Source organism: Populus nigra, chromosome 10 (genome assembly GCF_951802175.1).
Source record: "Populus nigra chromosome 10, ddPopNigr1.1, whole genome shotgun sequence".
Taxonomy (NCBI): domain Eukaryota; kingdom Viridiplantae; phylum Streptophyta; class Magnoliopsida; order Malpighiales; family Salicaceae; genus Populus; species Populus nigra.
Window position 1 is genome coordinate 10948522 of NC_084861.1, and position 21763 is coordinate 10970284.

A 21763-nucleotide genomic window follows, 5' to 3' on the forward strand; every position below is an offset into this window, starting at 1 on the left:
AGAGAAATGACATTCATCGTTCTGGGTTTTAGTAGTATATTTTGTTAGATGTAATAGCACTTGGAACTTTTCAGAAAATAATTTGAGGATTTGTTTTTAATAAAGAAAGTTAGCAATTATTCAATTAAAGAATCAATGCGTAGTTAACCGGTGAGAATTAACAATATACTAAAAGGCGTGGGGGAAAACACTGTAGCTTCCCCACACCTTTCACATCCTTTCACTTATTAATATATTATATTATTATTATTATTATTATTATTATTATTATAGAACTGTCTTTATTTTTTTTTTTGTTTTTTAATGAATGTTTATTTGTTTGATTTAGTTTATTAATGTTAATTTTTTTTATTTAGTTATCATATTTTCATGATACGGATCTCGGGTTTGATGGATTAACCTGATTTGACGAGTTAACCCGGATTTTTTTCTTTTTAATTAATTTTTTTCATTTAGTTTAGTTTGTTGATGTTAAATTTCTTTCTATTTAATTTTTATACTTTCATTATACGAATCCTAGGCTTAACGGGTTAGCTTGGTTTGATGGGTTAACCCAGTTAAATCTAGGTAAACCCATCAATTTTTTTTTCTATTTAGTTATCAAACTTTCATGACGCGAATCTCAGGTTTTACGGGTTAACTTGGTTTGAAGGGTTAACCCAATTAATTCAAAAAAATTTTTCTTTTTCTTTATTAGTTTTTTTTCTTCCTGTTGGTTTTTTTAATTAATCTATTTAATTATCACACTTTTATGAAACGATCTTATAGCCGGACCCACATCCAATATTCTTGAATCCAGTGTTGCAGTCAGGTTCAGTTAAACTTGGATCATGTAAGTTTAATGTTATTATTAATATTATAAATATTATTTTTAGATCAGGCGTTGCAGCCAAATCCAAGACTTTTGGGTATAGCTTTGCAGAAAAACTCAAAACTTTTAAATTTTAGTTTTTTAATATATTTTTTATGAAAAAAATAACCCGCAGCATCGCGCGGGTTATATAACTAGTAAGAACTCTAAAACGCGTGAGTTTTTTACTGTAGCAGCAGGATATTTTTTTTTCGGTTTTGTTTTTTTTTTTACATGTTTTTTTTTCCTTTTTTTTTACCCAAAATTGATTTCTTCTTCTTTTTTTTCTTTTTTTTTAATTTTTTGTTTCAAAATTATCTTTGCTAATTTTTTAAAATATTAAGCTGGTTCAAAATTTAACTATGTAGTTTTTTTCTTTAAAACATTGTGGATTGCTATAATATTCTCATACATTATTTTCTTTTCTTTTTTTTTTTTTCAAAATGATCTTTGTAGATTTTATTTTTTTTATATTAAGTTGGTTGAAATTTAGCTTTGTAGTTTTTTTAACCCAAAATTGATTTCTTCTTCTTTTTTTTTGTTTCTTTTTTTTTAATTTTTTTTGTTTCAAAATTATCTTTGCTAATTGTTTTTAAATATTGAGCTGGTTGAAAATTTAACTTTTTTTTCTTTAAAACATTGTGGATTGCTATAATATTCTCATACATTGTTTTCTCTTTTTTTATGATTTCTTTATTCTTTTTTTTTTTCAAAATGGTCTTTGTAGATTTTATTTTTTTTATATTAAGTTAGTTGAGAATTTAGCTTTGTAGTTTTTTTTTTAAAAAAAATATGGATTGCTACAGTGTTTCCTCTACATAATTTTTGTTTTGTTGCAGTGTTTTCCCATATATTTTTTTAAAAAATTATCTTTATCGAATTTATTTTTTCAATATTACGCTGGCTGATAATCTAGCTTTAGCTTTCCCCACATGTTTTTTTTATTTTTTTATTTGTTTTTCTTTTTTCCCAAAATTGTCATTTTTTACATATTTTCTTTTTTTTTTGTTTTGTTTTTTTCAGAATTATTTTTGTTGATTTTATGTTTTTACTATTCAGCTATTTGAAAATTTAGTTTTTTTTGTCTTTTTTTCAAAACATTGTAGCTTCCCCCACGTGTTTTTTTTTCCGCTTTTGTTTCGGTTTTTTTTACATGTTTTTTTTTTCATTTCTTTTACCCAAAATTGACTTTTTGTTTTTTTAAATAGTCTTTGTCGGTTTTTTTATATATATTGAACTGGTTGAAAACTTAGCTTTGTAGTTTTTTTATAAAAAAAAAACACTATGGATTACTACAGTGTTTCCCTTACATGGTTTTTGTTTGGCTGCAGTGTTTTCCCCACATGTTTTTTTTTTAAATTATCTTTGTTAAATTTATTTTTTCAATATTGAGTTGGTTGAGAATTTAGCTTTAACTTTAGCTTTCCCCACGTTTTTTTTTTCATTTTTTTAAATTTTCCCCACGTTTTTTCATTATAATTATAATTATAATTATATTATATTATATAACTGTTTTTTTCTTTTGTTTTTTCTTTTTAATTTTTGACGAGTTATTTTTTTCATTTAGTTTAGTTTGTTAAAGTTAATTTTCTTTCTATTTAATTATCAAACTTTCATACTTTCATGACACGTATCCTAGGTTTGACGGGTTAACCTGGTTTGATGGGTTAACCCGGTTAATTCTGGGTAAACCGGTCATTTGTTTTTCTATTTAGTTATCAAACTTTCATGACGCGAATCCCAGGTTTTACGGGATAACCTGGTTTAAAGGGTTAACCCAATTAATTCAATTTTTTTCTTTTTCTTCATTAGTTTTTTCCTTCATGTTGATTTTTTTTCTTTGTTTTTTTTATTAATCTATTTAATTATCACACTTTTATAACACGAACTTATAGCCAGATCCACATCCAATATTCTTAGGTCCGGTATTGCAGTCATGATCAGTTAAACTTGGATCATGCAAGTTTAATTTTATTATTATTATTATAAATATTACTCTTAGGTCAGGCGTTGCAGCCAAACCAAGATTCTTGAGTATAACTTTGCAGAAAACCCCAAGATTTTTAAATTTTTATTTTTTTTAATATTTTTTATAAAAAAATTAACCCGCGGCATCGTGCGGGTCATGTATCTAGTATATATATATATGAGAGAGAGAGAGAGAGGAGAGAGAGAGAGAGAGAGAGAGAGAGAGAGAGAGAGAGAGAGAGAGAGCGATATTATTTATATTCACTGGCGAGGCCGGTGGAGTAATTGTGTACAGTAATGAGTAATGACTACTTATCGCGCGCATGGGTTTCCATCACTGGATCGGGCAGCATTCTTCACTTCTCCCTTCCCGTTTTTAGTACTCAGTGAATCCACCTCTTCTTGCTGGGCCGATCAATGTTTTCAACCACATATGACACAAATTTAATTAATTAACGGTGACAGCGAGGGGAATGGTTTTAATTAATAAAGGAAGCCACAAAAGGACACCCTTATAAATTTTGTTGGGAAATTGTAACTCATCTTTTGTTTTCTGTCCTGTAATCAATGTATGGAAAGCTCCTAGAAATCACCCGACGTGCATAGCAGGAGTGCTTGGCATAACGGGAGTTGGATATGATTCAAGAGGACAGTTGGGATTGCTGATAATTGGAAGGGAGACAGTCTTGCTACAGAGATCTCCATCTTCATAAAGCTGCATTTGCTGTTCCAAACCTCCCTCTGATAAGCTCTATCAATATCTTCCTGTACACTTTTCAAAAGCCCCACATGAAACCAGTGACCATCAGTGCCAAGTTTATAACAGATAGCATAATATTACAAAAGAGTTACTACTCTATATTATAATGAAAAACATTGCGCGCAGTCTACAGCAAGGTTTTGAGAGAGAATCTCACTGCTTACTATTTCAATAGTTGATGGGTGAATTACAAGAATGCCAGCTTTTACTTCTTCAAGAAGTACATCCCATCTCTAAGTTCTAACTTCTCTTCAGAAACCAGACCTGATAAAAAGCTTTGCAATTGTTGGAGTGACTTGTCGTAAGGAGGATCAGCTACGCAAAACATCTGGAGCAACATGATGTTTGGAGTGATTTGGTTCAAATATATCCAACAAAAGTAATGGGGCATGTTTAAAATCTTAAACCATTCGCACCTTGAGAGTATTGTGAATGCGATCCAATGCCATGCTGCCGAAATTGGTGAGCATGCCCATTATAAACTTCTACAAGACACCAACTTAAGAAAGTTAGAGAACAATGATACTTCAAAAAGGTTTGAGCACAATTTAATGTGCACAACTACATCTAATTTTCATTTAATTTCCAGTATTTGTACTTGGGAAGCTGTTATCCAGATATGAGTCCTCAGCCCCACCCCACGCCCCACCAAAACTGACATCTTCTTCGAAGTTTAAATACAGCAGAAGCAACAGCTCATTAAAACATTTAACCTGTCAATACTAGGGGCAAGCAGGCAGGGAAGCAGCTACACTAAATTCAATTTTACAGTTGAACCAGTTTATGACAATTAAAAATGTGTCTGAAATGATAAACTGCAGTTAGGATGAGAAGGAGAGTAGATATATTCTTCCTAATCTTAGAGGAATTGAGACCTCGGACCCGAATCCACAAGGGGAAAGACCATATCCTTAACAGCAGGCTCTTTAAGAGCTGAGTTCAACTGAGAATAAATCACTGAATTACATTACACTCGACACTGGTTTCAAGCATTAAGCATTCATTGAGAAGGTGAAAACTATCTGATATCAAGAATATTCACGTCACAAACCTCATAGATGGTCATTTCCTTGCGTATCTGGTCCTCGACAGAGGCTACAGATCTCTCTCCCTCCTCATCACCTCCTAACAACTCCTCACAACTACCAGTATTGCCACTGTTTTTGCCAGCATCGACAATGCCTTCCACTAGGGTAAATACATGATCATTCAAGTCTTTGCCCGGTGATTCTGTAAGAATTCCCTGCGTATAGAAGAGAGGTGAAAACTACCAGTCAAACTCCTAACTTGTAGCCCGTGAAATACTAAATAAAAAGCCAATCCAAACCATATATAGAGAACTTTCAGCCAAACTTGGTCAGTCAACATGACAATCATCGTATTTGTTAAAACAGTGAGCAGGAATTTTATCAATCTCAAGAAGTGACTGAACATTGCCAATCCAAACCATATAGAGAACTTTCAGCCAAACTTGCTCATTCAACATGACAATCATCGTATTTGTTAAAACTGTGAGCAGGCATTTTATCAATCTCAAGAAGTGACTTGACATTAAGTTAGGATATTATCTTAATACATGCAGTAGCAAGAATTTCAACCCACATTACTGATTAATTACTAGAAAACATGCAAATAAGTTAATGAAAAACAGAACACATAACTATAAGGATTATGTCAGGGTATAGATTTCCTTAAATTAGAAAAAAAAAAGATTCTGAAATGACCATGAATAGGAGTAAAAAAGACTTGTTGAGCACCACTCATGGAAGCTGAGCCATAAACAGCTCTGTGTTGGCCCTCATAATGTGATATAGCTGAAGCATAATCTCTGTATCCACCAACATCAGCCTCCCGAGGACCACCTAGAATCGATGAATGCCAAGAGGCCAATGAATGTTGAGAGCCCCCATCATGCCCCCCAACAGAGCTCCCAGAATAGGTCATTCCCAGCTAACCAGATTTCAATTAAAAAAACGACACGTATATCCCGAATCAATCAAAGCATGAGACACGTATATCCCGAATCAATCAAAAGTAATACACATAAGAGTGATTGTCCAAATTACAAGAAAAGCTACAATAATTTTACTGATTTGCGTACAATCAAAATTAACAAGCAGTAAGAAAGAACAATATGCTCGAATTACAAAGGAAAACTCATAGAATAAGCAGCTCCCAGTTGTGAAAAAAGAAAAACAAATAGCGAGAAGACGAGATTTCAAATTTAAAAATGAGACCTTTACTCCACGACCACTCACACAGGCAGAAAAAAATTACACCAGAACACAGCATGGATAATTATCAACTAATCAAGCTTTGGTATTGCGTTTGCTTCTGCTTTTCAAATTGATTTTCACCTCAAAAGCATCAAATTGATGCTTTTGGAAGTAATTTCTAATGGTTTTGATGTGATGATTTCAAAAATAAAAATAAAAAATCATTTTAATGCATTTTCAATTGAAAATCAATTTTGAAAATCACCTCATCGCAATAACAAACACACACTAACATACACTGAAAGAAATTGCCCAAGAACAGCAATTTTCAGAGTCATTCATATGTCATCAAAATCGAAAGAAGGTGAAAAATATTAATCTGGCCTAATTACAAGAAAAGCTGCAATTTTTACTTTGCAGTGAGCAACACGTAAAAGAAAGTTCTTACATATTGAGGATAGGCAGATTGGGCACCATAAGCATTGCTGCCTCTCGGAGAATACATATTATTTAAACCAATGAATAAAAACATGGCAAAAAAATACCTGCAATTAAAAGCCAAACAAACATATTACAAAAACAAACATTGAAAGAGACAGCCAGTGATTAGAGAATAGAGAAGAAAATGATAACAACCAACCCGCAATTGATACGGCTGCTAGTGGGTTTTTTTGCTCTTTCTTAAAATCTCTAAAACAAGAGACCCATGGGTTTGAAGACTGGCAAAACAAGCGGTGTAGGTTTACATCTCAGACCGGCTCACGGGTTTGCATTTGCATTTCAGGGATTGGTTCATGAAGGTGAGGCCTGAAAGTTTAATTCCTCCTGGCCTGATAAAAAGTTTTTATGCTCGTTCTTGAACCAGGCCTGGTTGATTGGAGTTAGAATCCAGTGGATCTAAGTTGTCTTACTGGGCCCTGGCTAGGTGGCCAGGTTTCTTCTTCTTCTTCTTCTTCTTTTTTGCGATGGAATAGATAGAAACCAATGTTAAGTATTAAATCATTAATCCGTTGATTTTTCTTCCTCGTCCCTAAAAATTACCAAATAAGATTAGGAAGGATTAAATAATAAGGGATTAACATGTAGAGGGACTTTTATCTCTATAAAGGTGAAAGTGGTGGCGGTTAAAAATTTCCGAATTATACAAATATGAAGGGAGACGTAGCATCATCCAGCTTGATGGACCTCTACATTTGAATTTATTATTAAAGTTGTTAGCTACACCGGAGGTGGACCAATTTGATTATTTATATTCAAGATTATGCAGTGGTATGATCTGGATCAAAACTTTTTAAATGAAAAAAATAAAAAAAGACTTTGTTAATATTTTTTCTAGCTGAAAAAAAGATTGTATGGGGTTTGATTAGATTGAATCTGTTCAACTTAGCAGATTTACAAACAAACCAAAATAAATTATGAAATATAATTCTTGATTAACTCAATATTGAGAGATGAAATTATAAAAAAAAATCAATTTAAAAAAAATAAAAAATAACTTAAATTAACTCGTCAAACTCATGATTCGAGTCATGAGATCAAGATAACTTCATATAAAGCAAACAAAAATAAGTCAAGAAAGCCTGATTCATGATAAATAAAGTATTGAATGATGTAACTGAAAAACATACCAATAAAAAAAATAAGTCAATCAATTTAATCAGTAACTATAATTACAAGGTTGTGATAATTTTATAAAAATTAAATTAAAATAAATTATAAAATTTAATTCTCAACTAGTTGAATGATAAAATTAAAATTATATCTATAGATAGATTTAAAAAAAATAGTAATTCATGAGGTGGTCCATCATTATTATTTTTAATGTTTTATTAATAAAACAATTTGAATAGGTATTTTTTAAAAATTTCCATGACCAACTTTGTTTAATATATATATATATATATATATATATATATATATATATATATATATATATATAAAAGATACTTTACCTTTTATGGTCCAAGTCTTTTATTTAATGGGAATTAAAAGTGAAAAAAAATCACATGGAACTTCAATTGAGGTTCGTTCTTTGGTGACAATGAGCATAAAGGAATAGAATTTCCTTCGATGTGAACGGGGACGAATACGAAGGCTGGAAAGTCTTTATGAAAGAGAAGGGCAAATCATACACTTCATTGAACCTCCATTATAATCCAAGTCAATAATCCAATCCTTTCTAGTACAAAACTAATCATAGCATCAAGGTAATAATTATTTCTTAGAAATTCATGTAGATCCTAATCAATGATTTACTACCATGTTCTCATTCTAGTAACTATTTGGATAGTTGTATATTACTTGTTTTAGGCTTTTAAAAACGATATAAATCCATCCTCATTTAATATTTCTTGTTTTTGTGTGTTATAAAAATATTTTAAAAAAAATTAAATTTTTTTAATTAAATTTTGTTTTATATTTTTAAATTATTTTAATATTCTGATATCAAAAAAATTATTTTAATATATTTTTAAATAAAAAATTATTTTAAAAACAATAATTATTACATTTCATAGTAGAATAGGACAGAAGAAAAAAAAAAAAAAAAGAGATTTGGACCAGTAATATACGGTGATCTATCAACCGTGAAGGCAGATCCCGCGCGGTTAAGAGAGGGAGTGGGTAGTTAAGGAGAGGACGCGTTGTTACAAAATCAAAACGAACACAACAGCACAACCCTCCAAAACTAAGTGCCCGTTTTTGCAGAACGGAGGGGCTTTTTTTCAAAAAAAAAAACATGTTTAGGTTTAGTTTTATTACTAGATTTGTGTGTCCTCGAGCGCTAAGTCACAGGACATAATATTTTTTTAACAAAAAAAATATGTTTAGGCAACATAAATGTGTTCTAATTTATTTTTAAAAAATATATTTGGGACATACGATTAGCTAAGAAAAAAAAACTATTATATAGACCAACCTTAAAAAAAAACATTGAAATCTAAAAAAAAGGTTAAAAAAATGATATAGAAGGAAGTTAAAGAAAAAAAACAAAGCTCAATCACTAATAATATAAAATGTTGAGTGGTGAAATTAAAAAAATATCAGTTTAAAAAAAATGCATAAGCAAATATTCCAAACTCGTAACCCATTAAATTTTAGATTCGGGCTCAATTAAAAATCTTAATTCCCAATCAATTTAATATTGGGTAGTCAAAATAAATCCAACAAATAAAAAGATATAAGAGCTAGAAAAGCAAATAAACAAAAATAAATTTAAAAACCTATCTAAAATTAAACAAATAACAACTGAAAAAATGAGAATTATATTCGAAAGATAAAAGAAAAATAAAATAGGATGAAATAAAAAAAATTATAATCTTGCAAATCATTTAAAAGAATCATTTCAAATATTAAAGGATAGGGTTGAGGGTATCTATTTAAAGAATTATAAAAAAAACAAAGAACGGTAAATTAAAAGACTCGAGATAACCAAGTCATTTTCAAAACCAACAAAAAATTAAACATAAAGCAAGTTGAAAAAAGAGGGGAACTTGGTCTCCGATTAAATGATTGCTGAAGAATGAGAAATGAGAAAAAAAAATTAGCTTAGATAAAGAAAAATAAAAAACCAAACAAACCTAGAAGAACCTTCTAAATTCATGAAACCCTGGCTCCATGTTCAATTAAAAAACTTCATTGCCAACCAATTTTAAAAAATTTCTAAAGAAAAAAATAAAAAAATCAAAAAAATAAAGATCAAACTTATCGAAAAATAAAACAAATAGGGTAAATTGTAAAAAAAATCAATTTAAAAAAACAAACAACAATTAAAAAAATACAATTTTTATAACAAGGACCAAATATGAAAAGTTAACAAATTAAAAGGAATTTTTAAAAGGTTAACATGAAAATCTAGAAGAGAGAGAAAAGGAGGGGTTGGTTGCCACCACCAAACCGGTTGGAAATTTGAAACATACATCGTCCCATCACGAAGAGGGGGCGTTGTGAGGATTTCAACATCGTCGATGAAGACGGGTTTTGGTTGTTAAACGACCCCATGTGTTAGCAAGTTTTTTTAAATATTTAATATTTACTAACAATACAACAATGACCATAAACTAACTCAATATTACAAAAAAAAAATCACGGTAAAAACAAATCTTGGTAAAAAGATCAAAGAGTTTATTTGGATTTTTTAATTAAAGAGCTGTAAAGTATTAACACTTTAAAAAATTGAAAAGACTGAAACTTGTTGTAGTGAAAGATATTTTTTTAGGGTTATATTAGTGATTTTACTATGCAATAAGAAAGAAAAGGATTAATCTAAAATAAAAGGATTAATCTAACCCCATATAATTTATAAAAAACAATTATATTATGAAAAGACCATCTTGTCTAAAAAATTTAGTTCAAAAGTTCCATAATTTAAGGGCAATTTTGTTAATATAATAAATAGTGTTTTGCTCCTTGAGCTACAAGCCTCCCTTCTACTCTAGATTTTTGTTGATGATTTTTTTTTCAAAGCTAGATCAAAAACCAAATACATAGGTTTTATACTTGATGGTGAATCTAGAAATACATATATTTAAAATATCATATGCAAGAAGTTGTCGTTCGATTTAATATCTCGATTTCATTTATCTATAAAAAATTAATTACAATGATTGTTTAAATACGTGCAACCTTTTTTTATTTAATAAAAATTGAGAAAACAAGATGAAAAATCAAAGTAAAAAATAAAACCCAATGACCCAATAACAACACTACAACCTCGCAAAACTAAGTGCACATTAATTTTTCATACTTCCTGAAATGTTTTTTTGTTCAAAAAACAGGTTCATAAGCAAAAACAAAAAGTGTCTCAATCTAAATCCAACTCCATTACGTACAAACATAAGTCAACTAACTAACCCTCCAAGCATGATAAATTTACAACAATATTGATCGCAATCGTAAAAAATGGTCACACAACTAATCCAATAATTAAAAAGTTCATTACAAAACATCAAGAAGACCGAGACCGAACTAATATTTTACAACCGATTTTTTTTTTAAATTGTCCGGAACAATCTTAACAAGACATGAAGTCTTTTAACAACACTAATCTCGTCCATTGATAGGAGGGAGTAGCAATGAAAAAAATATAATGCATGTACATTTATAGTTGATGTCAAGATGAAAAACAAATGAATGCATTTTCTAAAACTTGAAATAAAAAGTGCATAAATTAATACAAGGGAGTTAACGGGTAAAAGTAATTTTGTCCATCTTTAGAAAAATCAGCTAATACACTCAAAACTAAGAAAAACCACCGACACACACACACACACACACACACAAAAATGAATTTAAAAGTTGTAAATCAAGAACTGAAATATAGTTTTTTATTTTAAAAAAGCTATATATATATATATATATATATATATAAAGATATTTATTATGTGTTTGAGAATGTAATAATTAACTTCTATTTTTTAATATGTTTCACTTGAAATTGCATTAGATATATATATTTTTAGTTTATTTTTTATAGTTTTGATATGTTAATATTAAAAACTAAAAGTATAAGAACAAAAATTATTTTAATATATTATATTATTTTAATGAAAATTACTTTTTTAAAACAACCCACTCCACAATAAAAAAAACTCACCTAACAAGCATTTTTTTTTTATGATTCTATCTATCCAAATACCAAGCAGCAAACTTGGACCAAGTAAAAAAAACAAGGAGAGAAAGTCCAAGAAGGATGGCCGCAACTTTTACCTTGATTTTTTTTATGCCATGTATCAGCAGCCAATTCTCAAACTTTTTTGTTTCCCAGATGAACTTCTAGGATCTAATCGACTTCACATCTGTCATGTTTTGTTTCCAAAACCGGCACCTTCATGATTTAATCCTCTCCTAATCTCGAGAAAGGACCCACATCGTAGTGGGGTCATGACCTAATCCTTTCCTTAATCAACCTAGCTCCCAAAGCTATTCTATTCCCATTTCTGTAATGCGTACGTGGATGCTCCATCATCTCCATCCTAGAGGACAAAACAAGAAAACAAAACCTGGGCGGGTCAATAAAAACAAGCCACCAACTGGTGACGCATGCTATGCCCAAAAAAGGAGGCTGCATCTAACGGCTGAGATTCATAGAATATTCCGTCCCATTTCTTGACATCCTATAAAAGTAATCACTGGAAGGGTTGGTTTGATGTTAATCCGGATGACCTCATAATATCAACACGTATTCATTAAAAGATTGATTAATGCAGTGATCAAGGATGCTGGTTTAAGCCAATCAGGACAGAGTGCGTGAGGTGGCTAGATAAGAACCACAGAGTATAAAACACTGGCCTACAATTTCCCCCGATGCTTATCCCTAGTCTACTACTCCTACTTTTGGCAGGACACGTGTCGTTTCAATAGCAACCCCAGACTCGGACAAAGCCTCCGCCATGATTCCATTCCTAGTCTCTCGAGTTGTAAAACGGAGCGCACTCTCTTCTCAACCATTACCTTGCTCGCACGAGGAACCGACTGGGTTTTGAAAGAAAAACTCAAAACACGACCCTGCAAGAATGGTTTTATAAAGCAAATTCCCTCCGCCAAAAAGTCTGGATGCAAGAATAATTTCAATCTAATCTTCATATATGTAATTTAACTTATTAGTTATAAATTTACACTTGAAAAATTATTAGTTTAAATTTTATAAATTTTAAGATCATTAGATATTTATATAATTGTTAATTTTAGAATCTATAAAATTAATTGAGATACATTCAAATTAACTTAGATATTCATATTAAAATAAAAAAAATCAACTTTTTTTTATCATTCTACAAAATAAAAAAATATACAAGGTGTATATTTGTTCCAAAGCTCTTGAAAGTACATGCTTAGCTACCTTAGAATATGTTTGGCAACAACTATTTGCCAAGTTTTGGCTAAAATTTGATTGGTTTTTTTTTAGATATTTTTAAATTATTTTAATATGTTGATTTTAAAAGTAAATTTTAAAAAATAAAAACATATATTATTTTAATACATTTCTAAGCAAAAAATACTTTGAAACATAACTAATATCATAACATTAAACACTACCTTAAAAACATGGTCTATTATACAAGTTGTTTAGGTGTTGTTTAATATTACGGTTTAATTGTACTTTTTTTAAAATTTTGAATTATTTTTTTATTTTTATATATTGATGTTAAAAATAAAAATTTAAAAATAAAAATATATTATTTTAATATTTTTTTAAATAAAAAACACTTAGGAAAATAAGCTCTACCACTCTCCGAAAACAAACAATTAATCCCAACTTTAAAGTCATTGCATAGCATTTGAACATCAAATTATTTGATCATGTCTAATTTGACCACTTTATATAAAGAAGAATTCCAAAAGAGGAAAATTTCGATTGAAAATACTTGAAGAAGCATATAGATATAATACATGGAACAACAATAGTGCCAAAAGAGTTGGACTTTTCAATGAAAATATCTTATTGGATATTCTTTGTACATAAAGGTTTGTTTTTATATTTAAAAATACTTTTGAAAAAAATTGATTTTTTTTAAGTTTTTCTTTACTTAATTTTTTTTTAGTATTTTCAGTTTGTTTTAATATATTAATATAAAAAATTATTTTTTAAAAATAAAAAAGATATTTTTTAATAACAAAATATAAAAAAAACAACAATTATATCATGATTCGAAAGAGCAAGTGCAAAGAATGAAGCATAAAAGTCAGATTTAGAAGGTGTCCTCAATCTTTACACTCAATGCGACTATGGCTACCTAGGTATCATCCGAGGTATTCAAGTCAACAAAACAACCAATAACCATGCATCCACAACAGGACAAAAAACCCTCAAAAATAAAAGGGCCAGCCATCTCCTTGCAAACATTTCAAACACCCTCATTTCTCTCAAGCCATCCCCTCTCCTCCCTCCCTCCCTTAGCCAAGTCTTCATCATGAGGTCTCTTTAATCTTATTAGCAAACTACCCCAAGCTTCTGTCTTTCTTTTTAAACACCACTTGTCTTGTTTGAGCAAAAAAAATGCAAGGAAAAACCATCTATAACCAGCTTCCTCCTGGTTTTAGGTTCCACCCTACCGATGAGGAATTGATCGTGTACTACCTTCGTAACCAAGCCACTTCCAGGCCATGCCCTGCATCTATTATCCCAGAAGTTGATATTTACAAATTTGATCCCTGGCAATTACCTGGTTGGTTTCAAATTAAAGGGTTTTCTTTTCTGCGCACATGCAATTTAAAGTGTCCTTGTAATTCATAATCATGCTTGACTGTTTCTAGCTAGGCCTTGTGATATTGATTGTTTAACTTATGTGATGTGTAGAGAAGGCAGAATTTGGAGAAAATGAGTGGTACTTCTTTACCCCTCGTGACCGCAAGTACCCAAATGGAGTGAGGCCTAACAGAGCAACCGTGTCGGGGTATTGGAAGGCCACGGGCACAGACAAGGCCATCCACAGCGGATCTAAATATGTTGGTGTCAAGAAAGCTCTTGTTTTTTACAAGGGCAGGCCACCAAAGGGTGCCAAGACAGATTGGATTATGCATGAGTATCGCTTAAATGATCCAAGAAAACAAGCCAACAAGCAAAATGGATCCATGAGAGTAAGCTCCCTTTTTCGCTTCTTTTCCTCCCTACGGTGAATATGTATCATTGGATATTATTACGATTATTTGCCATTCAATTTACATTTGTGCATTTTTTTCATTTGACCATGGTTTTTGTTTTTTGTGTTTCAGTTGGATGACTGGGTCCTATGTAGAATTTACAAAAAGAGGCACACGATAGGACATTTAGAGGAGAAAACAGAAAATACAGTAGATGCCCATTTGGACGTCACCCCAGCTAATGATGTTAGTGAACAACAAATGATGAAATTTCCAAGAACATGTTCTCTTTCTCATCTGTTAGAATTGGAGTACCTGGGTTCAATTTCCCAACTCTTGAGTGGTGACACATACAATTCAAATCTTGATCTCCAAAACCTCATGAGCAATGCTGGAACTGACCACGTTGAAAAAATCCAGCTAGGACAGATGTCTCTCCAACACACAGATCGTGGGAAGTTTCAGGGGAACCTGCAGGGCAGTACCTTAAACCAGCCACTATTTATGAACCATTCCAGTGACTTGCATGGTTTTGAGTCTTTTGACCATTGAATCAAGAAAATTTGGGTTTATCATCATATTGAAGACAACACAGTGGTTAACATCCAATTAAAAATGTACAAATTGTTTGTTAGGACATATATACATTTATCTTGCGCAGTTGTCAACTGTGAACCAGACACTTGCAGTTTCTTTAATGTGGCACCTACTAGGCATCTAAAAAATATATATTATTTTCACACTTATAGGACAAGCTTGAAGGTGTTTCCTTTTGTTCTGGGCACGCAATTTATAAATATCCCTTAATCCAAGGCAGCCAGCCTCAATATATATAAAAAAATTCCCAAAGATTTATGTAAATTAAAGTGGTGCTTCTGTTAGTGAAAGTCAGAAGACTTTGCTGCTGGTTCTTTTGTTATAGCTAAAACCCAGGATGGCCACAAACAATACAGAAATGTAATTTTCACCATATCGAGCAGATATGCAGCCGGTCATGCACTTTATATCATTATTTTTCGAACTTTGGAAAGTAAATCTCACCTATCTAAGAAAAATATTGAAATGTTAATTTTAAGATTGGTCAAAAACAATGTGGAAAGCAAATTTTATTGATGCAACTAACCAGGTGTTTCGGTGGGTGCATGGGTTAATTTGTCTTTAGCTTGATAGCGATTTATACAGGTAAGAGCTTTAAAGGCTTTAGATTCCGATCATTACACATCATCAGCACAGCTAGTTGCATTAGGAAGGTTGAATTCCATTATAGGTTCTATCCATTACCTGCTTCTCAGACCGAGTCAATATTGGATCAGCTATAAACTCTACCGGGTCAGAAATTTAATTCTGATATTCTACGTATACTGAGAGTAATTGCCGCTACTTATGGAAATCGTTGCTATCATTATTATTATTGAGCACTACTTTTGGATGGTCATTGGCAAATGCAGACTGTAGAGTTAGAGGTGTGCACACAAGTCTTGAGCCTCAAGGAGCGAATGCAACCATCAAGTTATGGCCCGAGTGATTGCTTGTCTACGGTAAATTAGGTTAAGAGCAAAAAAGAGATGAGGCATTATTTTATCTAGAGGATGCCTAAAGCACACAAAGATTGTTGACAAAGAAAACGAGCTAATTCAGTTGTTCATAAGGTTCACCACTTCTTTACCAACTTCTCAGTTACCTTTGCCAGACTCCATTATAAGAATCAATTCCAGTTAGGCCTTCTCTACCAATACTTTCAATATTTTTGCCCTTTGAATTTTATAATCAATGGAGGAAGATAAGAATCTTCCATTAGTTTCTTCTAATTCAGATGGCTACAACATGGGAATGGTATTGATGCTAGCTTGCATGGTTTTGTCTTGGATTTTTATCCACAGATGGAACCAGAGGCAAAAGAGAGGCCCGAAAACATGGCCGATTGTAGGAGCAGCAATTGAGCAGTTTATGAACTATAATCAAATGCATGACTGGCTTGTTAAATACCTGTCTGAGTTAAGAACGGTGGTTGTACCAATGCCATTCACAACATATACTTACATTGCAGATCCTGCTAATGTAGAACATGTCCTCAAGACCAACTTTGCTAATTATCCCAAGGTAATCGCTTGTAAAACAATATATTATTTACTCATCTATTCTGAGTTCAATAACGCATCTGCATTGACATTGAATTTTCACTCTACCAAGTTTTTGGGTTTTAAGGATCTCTCGTAACTTTCTATATATGATAATAATGGGATATGAAATTTCATTGAAGGGTGAGACATACCACTCATATATGGAAGTCCTGCTTGGAGATGGGATATTTAATGTAGATGGAGAACTCTGGAGGAAGCAGAGGAAGACTGCTAGTTTTGAGTTTGCTTCCAGGAATTTAAGGGACTTTAGCACAGTAGTCTTCAGGGAGTATAGCTTGAAGCTCTCTTCTATTCTTAGTCAAGCATCTTTCCACAATCAAGAAGTAGAAATGCAGGTAACTTTTAAAAGTTTTTAGTTTTCAGTATCATTTATTGCCATAAGGTTAGAGCACATTTTGAACACCATGAAAATAAAATCATCCAACCCTGTTCTACATAACATTGAAAATAAAACTATAGTCGAATTTTCAGTTTTCCTCACAGAAGTCGAGCCTAAAAGCATTGTGAAAGAAGCTATTCAGACTACTTTTGATTTTCGAATAGAACTTGCGAGGATTTCTCTGGTTATAAATAAAGCTCACAATTTCTCTTTTATAGGGATTGTTAATGAGGATGACTTTGGACTCCATATGCAAAGTTGGGTTTGGAGTAGAAATTGGAACGCTGACTCCCAGCCTACCAGACAATCGCTTTGCTCAGGCATTTGATACTGCCAACATCATCGTGACGCTTCGGTTCATCGATCCATTGTGGAAAGTAAAGAAATTTCTTAATGTGGGTTCAGAGGCTCTACTTGATAAGAGCATTAAAATCGTTGATGATTTCACCTACTCCATGATTCGCAAAAGGAAAGCAGAAATAGAAGAAGCGCGTGGCACTGGTAAAAATAACAAGGTAACGTCATCTTTGTGAAAGATTTAGTCTCTAGAATGATAGAAGGGATTGTGTTCACTAACCAAATTTATGGTCGCTGTCAGATGAAGCATGACATACTATCAAGGTTCATTGAGCTAGGTGAAGACCCGGAAAGCAACTTGACAGACAAAAGCCTAAGAGATGTTGTCCTGAACTTTGTGATAGCAGGGAGAGATACAACAGCAACAACTCTCTCATGGGCTATATACATGGTAATGACACATAACCATGTAGCCGAGAAGCTTTACTCCGAGCTCAAATTTTTTGAAGAGGATAGGGCAAAGGAAGAGAATGTTAAGTTGCATCAGATAAACACAGAAGATCCTGAATCTTTCAGTCGAAGGGTAATGCAATTTGCAGGATTTCTGACTTATGATTCCTTGGGAAGATTATACTATTTGCATGCAGTGATCACAGAGACACTTCGTTTGTATCCAGCAGTCCCTCAGGTATGCCTAATGTATTCACTGAAAACCGTCTAAAAACTTCGGATAATAGAAAACATAGATGATTAAGTTCATATAGCTAGAGAAAAGGGGAATCTAGTCCTGGAAATCTTGGTTATGATATACAAGCTTTTCACAGAAAACATGACAACAGTAGACAGCTCAATAACTGTTATTGAATGATTGCAGGACCCCAAGGGTATCCTGGAGGACGATGTCTTGCCTGATGGAACCAAAGTAAAAGCAGGAGGCATGGTTACTTATGTTCCCTATTCCATGGGTAGAATGGAGTATAATTGGGGTCCTGATGCTGCTTCATTCAAGCCTGAGAGATGGCTCAAAGATGGTTTCTTCCAAAATGCATCTCCGTTCAAGTTCACTGCATTTCAAGTAAGTTAAAAAGAATTCACGCTCACAACCAGTATGTTAATGCTTAATCATTGTTCCGTATGATTTGTGTTTTCTTGAAAATTAAGGTCGCTCGCGATCATTGATTCTGATATTCCACAGGCTGGACCAAGGATATGCCTGGGTAAGGACTCTGCATATCTCCAAATGAAGATGGCACTGGCCTTATTGTGTAGATTTTTCAGCTTTAGTTTAGTTCCAAATCATTCAGTAGATTACAGAATGATGACAACACTCTCGATGGCACATGGCCTGAAGCTTAGGATAGCCAGGAAATCGTAAGTCTAGAAGGCGTTATCTTGATGTTAATCCGAGATAGATGCAATCAATTTCCATGAAATTTCGAAGTCATATCACTTCGAGCTAAATATAATGACAATTGGTTTAAGGTTTAAACAGCAAGCAGCTGGTATACATTCCTGTTCTCAAGTAGAGTTGTGCCGCTCCACTCGTATAGTTAAAAACCATTTCATGTTACTCCAGTTATTATGTCGGCGCAAATATTGCATCTGAGAAAATGGAACTTGTTCTCTCACAAGTCACATCTGAGTTGCAAAATAAAAAACAAGACCGGCATTCTGAATCACGTTGAGTAAAGGGAAAGAAAAGGGTAAAAAGTGGGTAAAATAGCAAAAAAGCTTCGCTAAAGATGCTGTCCCTCCGCGAGAGTAATCACAGAGATTAAAAACTAATCACAGATATTCCCAGGGTTGAGAAGAGGAAAGAAGAAATGCATTTCGTATCCAATACTATTTCGAAGCTTTATCAACAGAAAATAAGTACAGGGAATAAAATATAATCACACTCAACTCACAATAAAGTTCTAGGTACATTGTGTTGATCAGTGATATTGTTTAGAAGATGTGGCATGATTTGTTTGGTGGCAAGGGGATATAAACTGATCAATCATGTTTATTGAAAAGGCTCCAGTTTAACTAAGCAACTTAAGCTTCTTCTCTCGCCACTCTTTTATTTCAGCATCAATCTTTGCTTGAACACTAGCATGGAACCCTGGGTACGGTTCATAACCGAAAGAGGTTTGAAGAGCCTGAAGCAAGGCAACATAACCACCATAGTTTTGAGATCAAATTGTCAAAAAAAATGCATGCAAATGACGAAGAAGATTAAACTAGAAGTTATACCTCCAGCAGCACAAAGAAGGGAGCCATTATAAAGGCTTGAATGAGGTTATCCAAAAGTGCAGGGGCTCGTTTCTGCAGGAAATTATCTGAACTTGAGGCACATTTTAATATAACCAAACTTTAATAACTCCAGATCACAAGATCAATTACCTCAAAGACCCCATGCCCGATGAACTGTCCAGTCCAACAAACTATTTGAGCCACCAGAACAACCTGGAGAACAATTTTTTTGTCTTTAAAATTGAATGAAACAAAACAGAAACACCATCTCTTGGTTTGCATTGTTGAAAGAAAATGCATGATGCATGAATGTACAGAGTCAGATTTAAATGGTACATGAATCAGATGTTTATGTGCAGCAAATATTTAAAATAAATTGTACAAGGAAATTATCACACAAATCAATGTGATAATGTCCAACAAAATGATCAGTGAAGAAGCATGCCTTAGAAACACTTCTATACTGCATTATCCTGTAACACCGCTTGCAGCCGTAAAAAATCAATAACTACTTTGATCCAGCTAACAAGACTCATGATACTCCATTATTGAGATTGGATCTGACTTCTACCTCCAAAACACCATTTCTCAAAATTGGATCAAATCCAATAACAATTTAAGCCATGGGGACTCTGAACCAAGAAGCATTACATTCATCATCCCCTTCTTATTTATCAGACATTAGTGTCAATCGAGTACACACCGATTCAATCCTCCTCTTGATTCCAGCACCCAGCATGGCACAGTAAGAAAAATGGATAGATTCAGGTTGTTCACCAGTCAAATTTACAGCCAATACCCAGATTCCAAACAAATGCCTTATCTTCATATAAAGTCAGATATGGACCAAGAAAGCCATTCAAAACCAAAGAAGGCCTACATTTCTCAAGCCTTGGCTACAGGAAAAGTATCCATCTAGAATTCTAGATGTGAAATATGACATATTCTCTACAGGAAACATATGGTTTGCAATTATTACTGGCCTCCTAATTAAAGTTTTCTGTTATACAGAACGTCAAAGAATAGCAACAGATTAGGCTGTATGAAGAGCCATATTAATCAAAGCCACGTTGACAAACAAATTGGAACATCGGAAAGGAAAGAGATTTCGAATTTCTTCTTCCATGCTTGTTTTGACCCTGCAATTCGCAATATTTGTAAAATATAACTTTTAAGAGGACCGGATTATTAAATAGAAGCCATCTACTATTCTAAAAGACATTTTTCTGCTTCTACAATAAATGCAAACGACAGCTTCCAGAGAAAGAGTTCTAGTGAACTTAAAGAATATAGACGCAGCAACATAATTATTTCCAATTTGACAGTAGCTACAAACTTGTATAAAATTTCGTATTCAGGTTGCAGATCATCAGAAGAAGAAAAAATATTTAACGAGGCATATGAATAAGTAACTATCATTGAAATTTCAATAAAAAATGGCAGACCTCACAACAGACTCATTATTCTCGGTTTTTGAATTTCCATGAGCCATAAGCTATCACCAACAACTGAACATTATTGTTCAATACCCAACAAACCAAAAACTAAGAATAACACCAAAAGAGAATAATAAAATTACCTTCCAAGCAAGAGAGAACCCGAGCCAACCAGCCACCAAAGAACTAGCCACCCAACAAAAAGCACAAAGCAAAGCAGCCAAGGAACCAGCTTTTGGGTCCAAACAGATATAAAACAAAGCATAGATCAAAACAAGAAAGAACCCAACGTTAAAAAAGAGAACAACACCATAACCAAACAGAGATAACTGGACCTGAGGGAGACTAAACAGAGGAGGTGTGAAATAAAGAATCAAACAAGCGGTGAAAAAGATTGGCCAAACAAATATCATATGAATCAATATGTTTATTGAGTTACTATGGTATGCACCATAGAATGCAAAGTGCTTCTCTAGATCAATCAATCCATACTTTCCCATCGAAACCAGAAAGAAAAGGCAGAGGAAAAGATGGGATTTTTTTCCTGGGAAAGTATTAATGGGTCTAGAGCGTGTGTATTCACTGGGGATGGAGAAGGAATCTATGAGATGAGATGGTAGATGTGAGACGGCGGGAGGTTTCTTAAATTTTTATAACCAACACACACAACATACGACAGACAAAAGAAAAGGCAGCTCTGAAAACAGGGGTTTGCCGTGAATGGACTTCCATTTAATTTTTAGGTGCTGGGTCAATAACTTCTGTACAAAAAAATTATTACTATTTCTTTACTTCATGAAATAATTCCAAAAAAAAAAAAACTTCTGTACAAAAAAATTAGAATTAACAGTCTTTTTGATACCTAACGAGTTATTAAAAAAAGACTAAATCTCGTAAACTA

General features: G+C 32.7%; 4 protein-coding genes across 10 annotated transcripts; 2 read left to right on the plus strand and 2 right to left on the minus strand.

The window, feature by feature from the left end:
- Positions 1 to 3051: 3051 nt before the first annotated feature.
- LOC133704719 (anaphase-promoting complex subunit 2-like) lies at positions 3052 to 6570 on the minus strand. 7 transcript variants are annotated; one of them, XM_062129647.1, is made up of 6 exons: positions 6435 to 6570; positions 6243 to 6339; positions 4630 to 4821; positions 3995 to 4063; positions 3743 to 3906; positions 3052 to 3590 (listed from the first exon to the last, which is right to left on the minus strand). In XM_062129647.1, exons 2-5 carry the CDS (start codon positions 6324 to 6326, stop codon positions 3784 to 3786), a joined length of 468 nt encoding a protein of 155 aa, XP_061985631.1. In that variant the 5' UTR covers positions 6327 to 6339; positions 6435 to 6570; the 3' UTR covers positions 3052 to 3590; positions 3743 to 3783. The 7 variants fall into 7 exon arrangements, with proteins under 7 accessions (XP_061985631.1, XP_061985635.1, XP_061985633.1 ...); XM_062129651.1 differs by lacking the exon at positions 6435 to 6570 and adding an exon at positions 5303 to 5528 and having other exon boundaries at positions 6243 to 6399; XM_062129649.1 differs by lacking the exon at positions 6435 to 6570 and having other exon boundaries at positions 3052 to 3583; positions 6243 to 6401.
- A 7070-nt stretch (positions 6571 to 13640) lies between these two features.
- On the plus strand, positions 13641 to 15118 carry LOC133705860 (NAC domain-containing protein 2-like). The gene is made up of 3 exons (XM_062131265.1): positions 13641 to 13959; positions 14091 to 14371; positions 14507 to 15118. The coding sequence occupies exons 1-3, from the start codon at positions 13791 to 13793 to the stop codon at positions 14924 to 14926; spliced, it is 870 nt and encodes a 289-aa protein (XP_061987249.1). The 5' UTR covers positions 13641 to 13790; the 3' UTR covers positions 14927 to 15118.
- A 118-nt stretch (positions 15119 to 15236) lies between these two features.
- LOC133705859 (cytochrome P450 704B1) lies at positions 15237 to 18680 on the plus strand. Its single transcript, XM_062131264.1, has 6 exons — positions 15237 to 16474; positions 16635 to 16850; positions 17113 to 17409; positions 17493 to 17879; positions 18066 to 18266; positions 18387 to 18680. The coding sequence occupies exons 1-6, from the start codon at positions 16145 to 16147 to the stop codon at positions 18564 to 18566; spliced, it is 1611 nt and encodes a 536-aa protein (XP_061987248.1). The 5' UTR covers positions 15237 to 16144; the 3' UTR covers positions 18567 to 18680.
- Positions 18681 to 19019: 339 nt separating this feature from the next.
- LOC133705861 (2-hydroxy-palmitic acid dioxygenase mpo1-like) lies at positions 19020 to 21628 on the minus strand. Its single transcript, XM_062131266.1, has 4 exons — positions 21006 to 21628; positions 19577 to 19639; positions 19427 to 19498; positions 19020 to 19332 (listed from the first exon to the last, which is right to left on the minus strand). Exons 1-4 carry the CDS (start codon positions 21360 to 21362, stop codon positions 19216 to 19218), a joined length of 609 nt encoding a protein of 202 aa, XP_061987250.1. The 5' UTR covers positions 21363 to 21628; the 3' UTR covers positions 19020 to 19215.
- Positions 21629 to 21763: the final 135 nt, after the last annotated feature.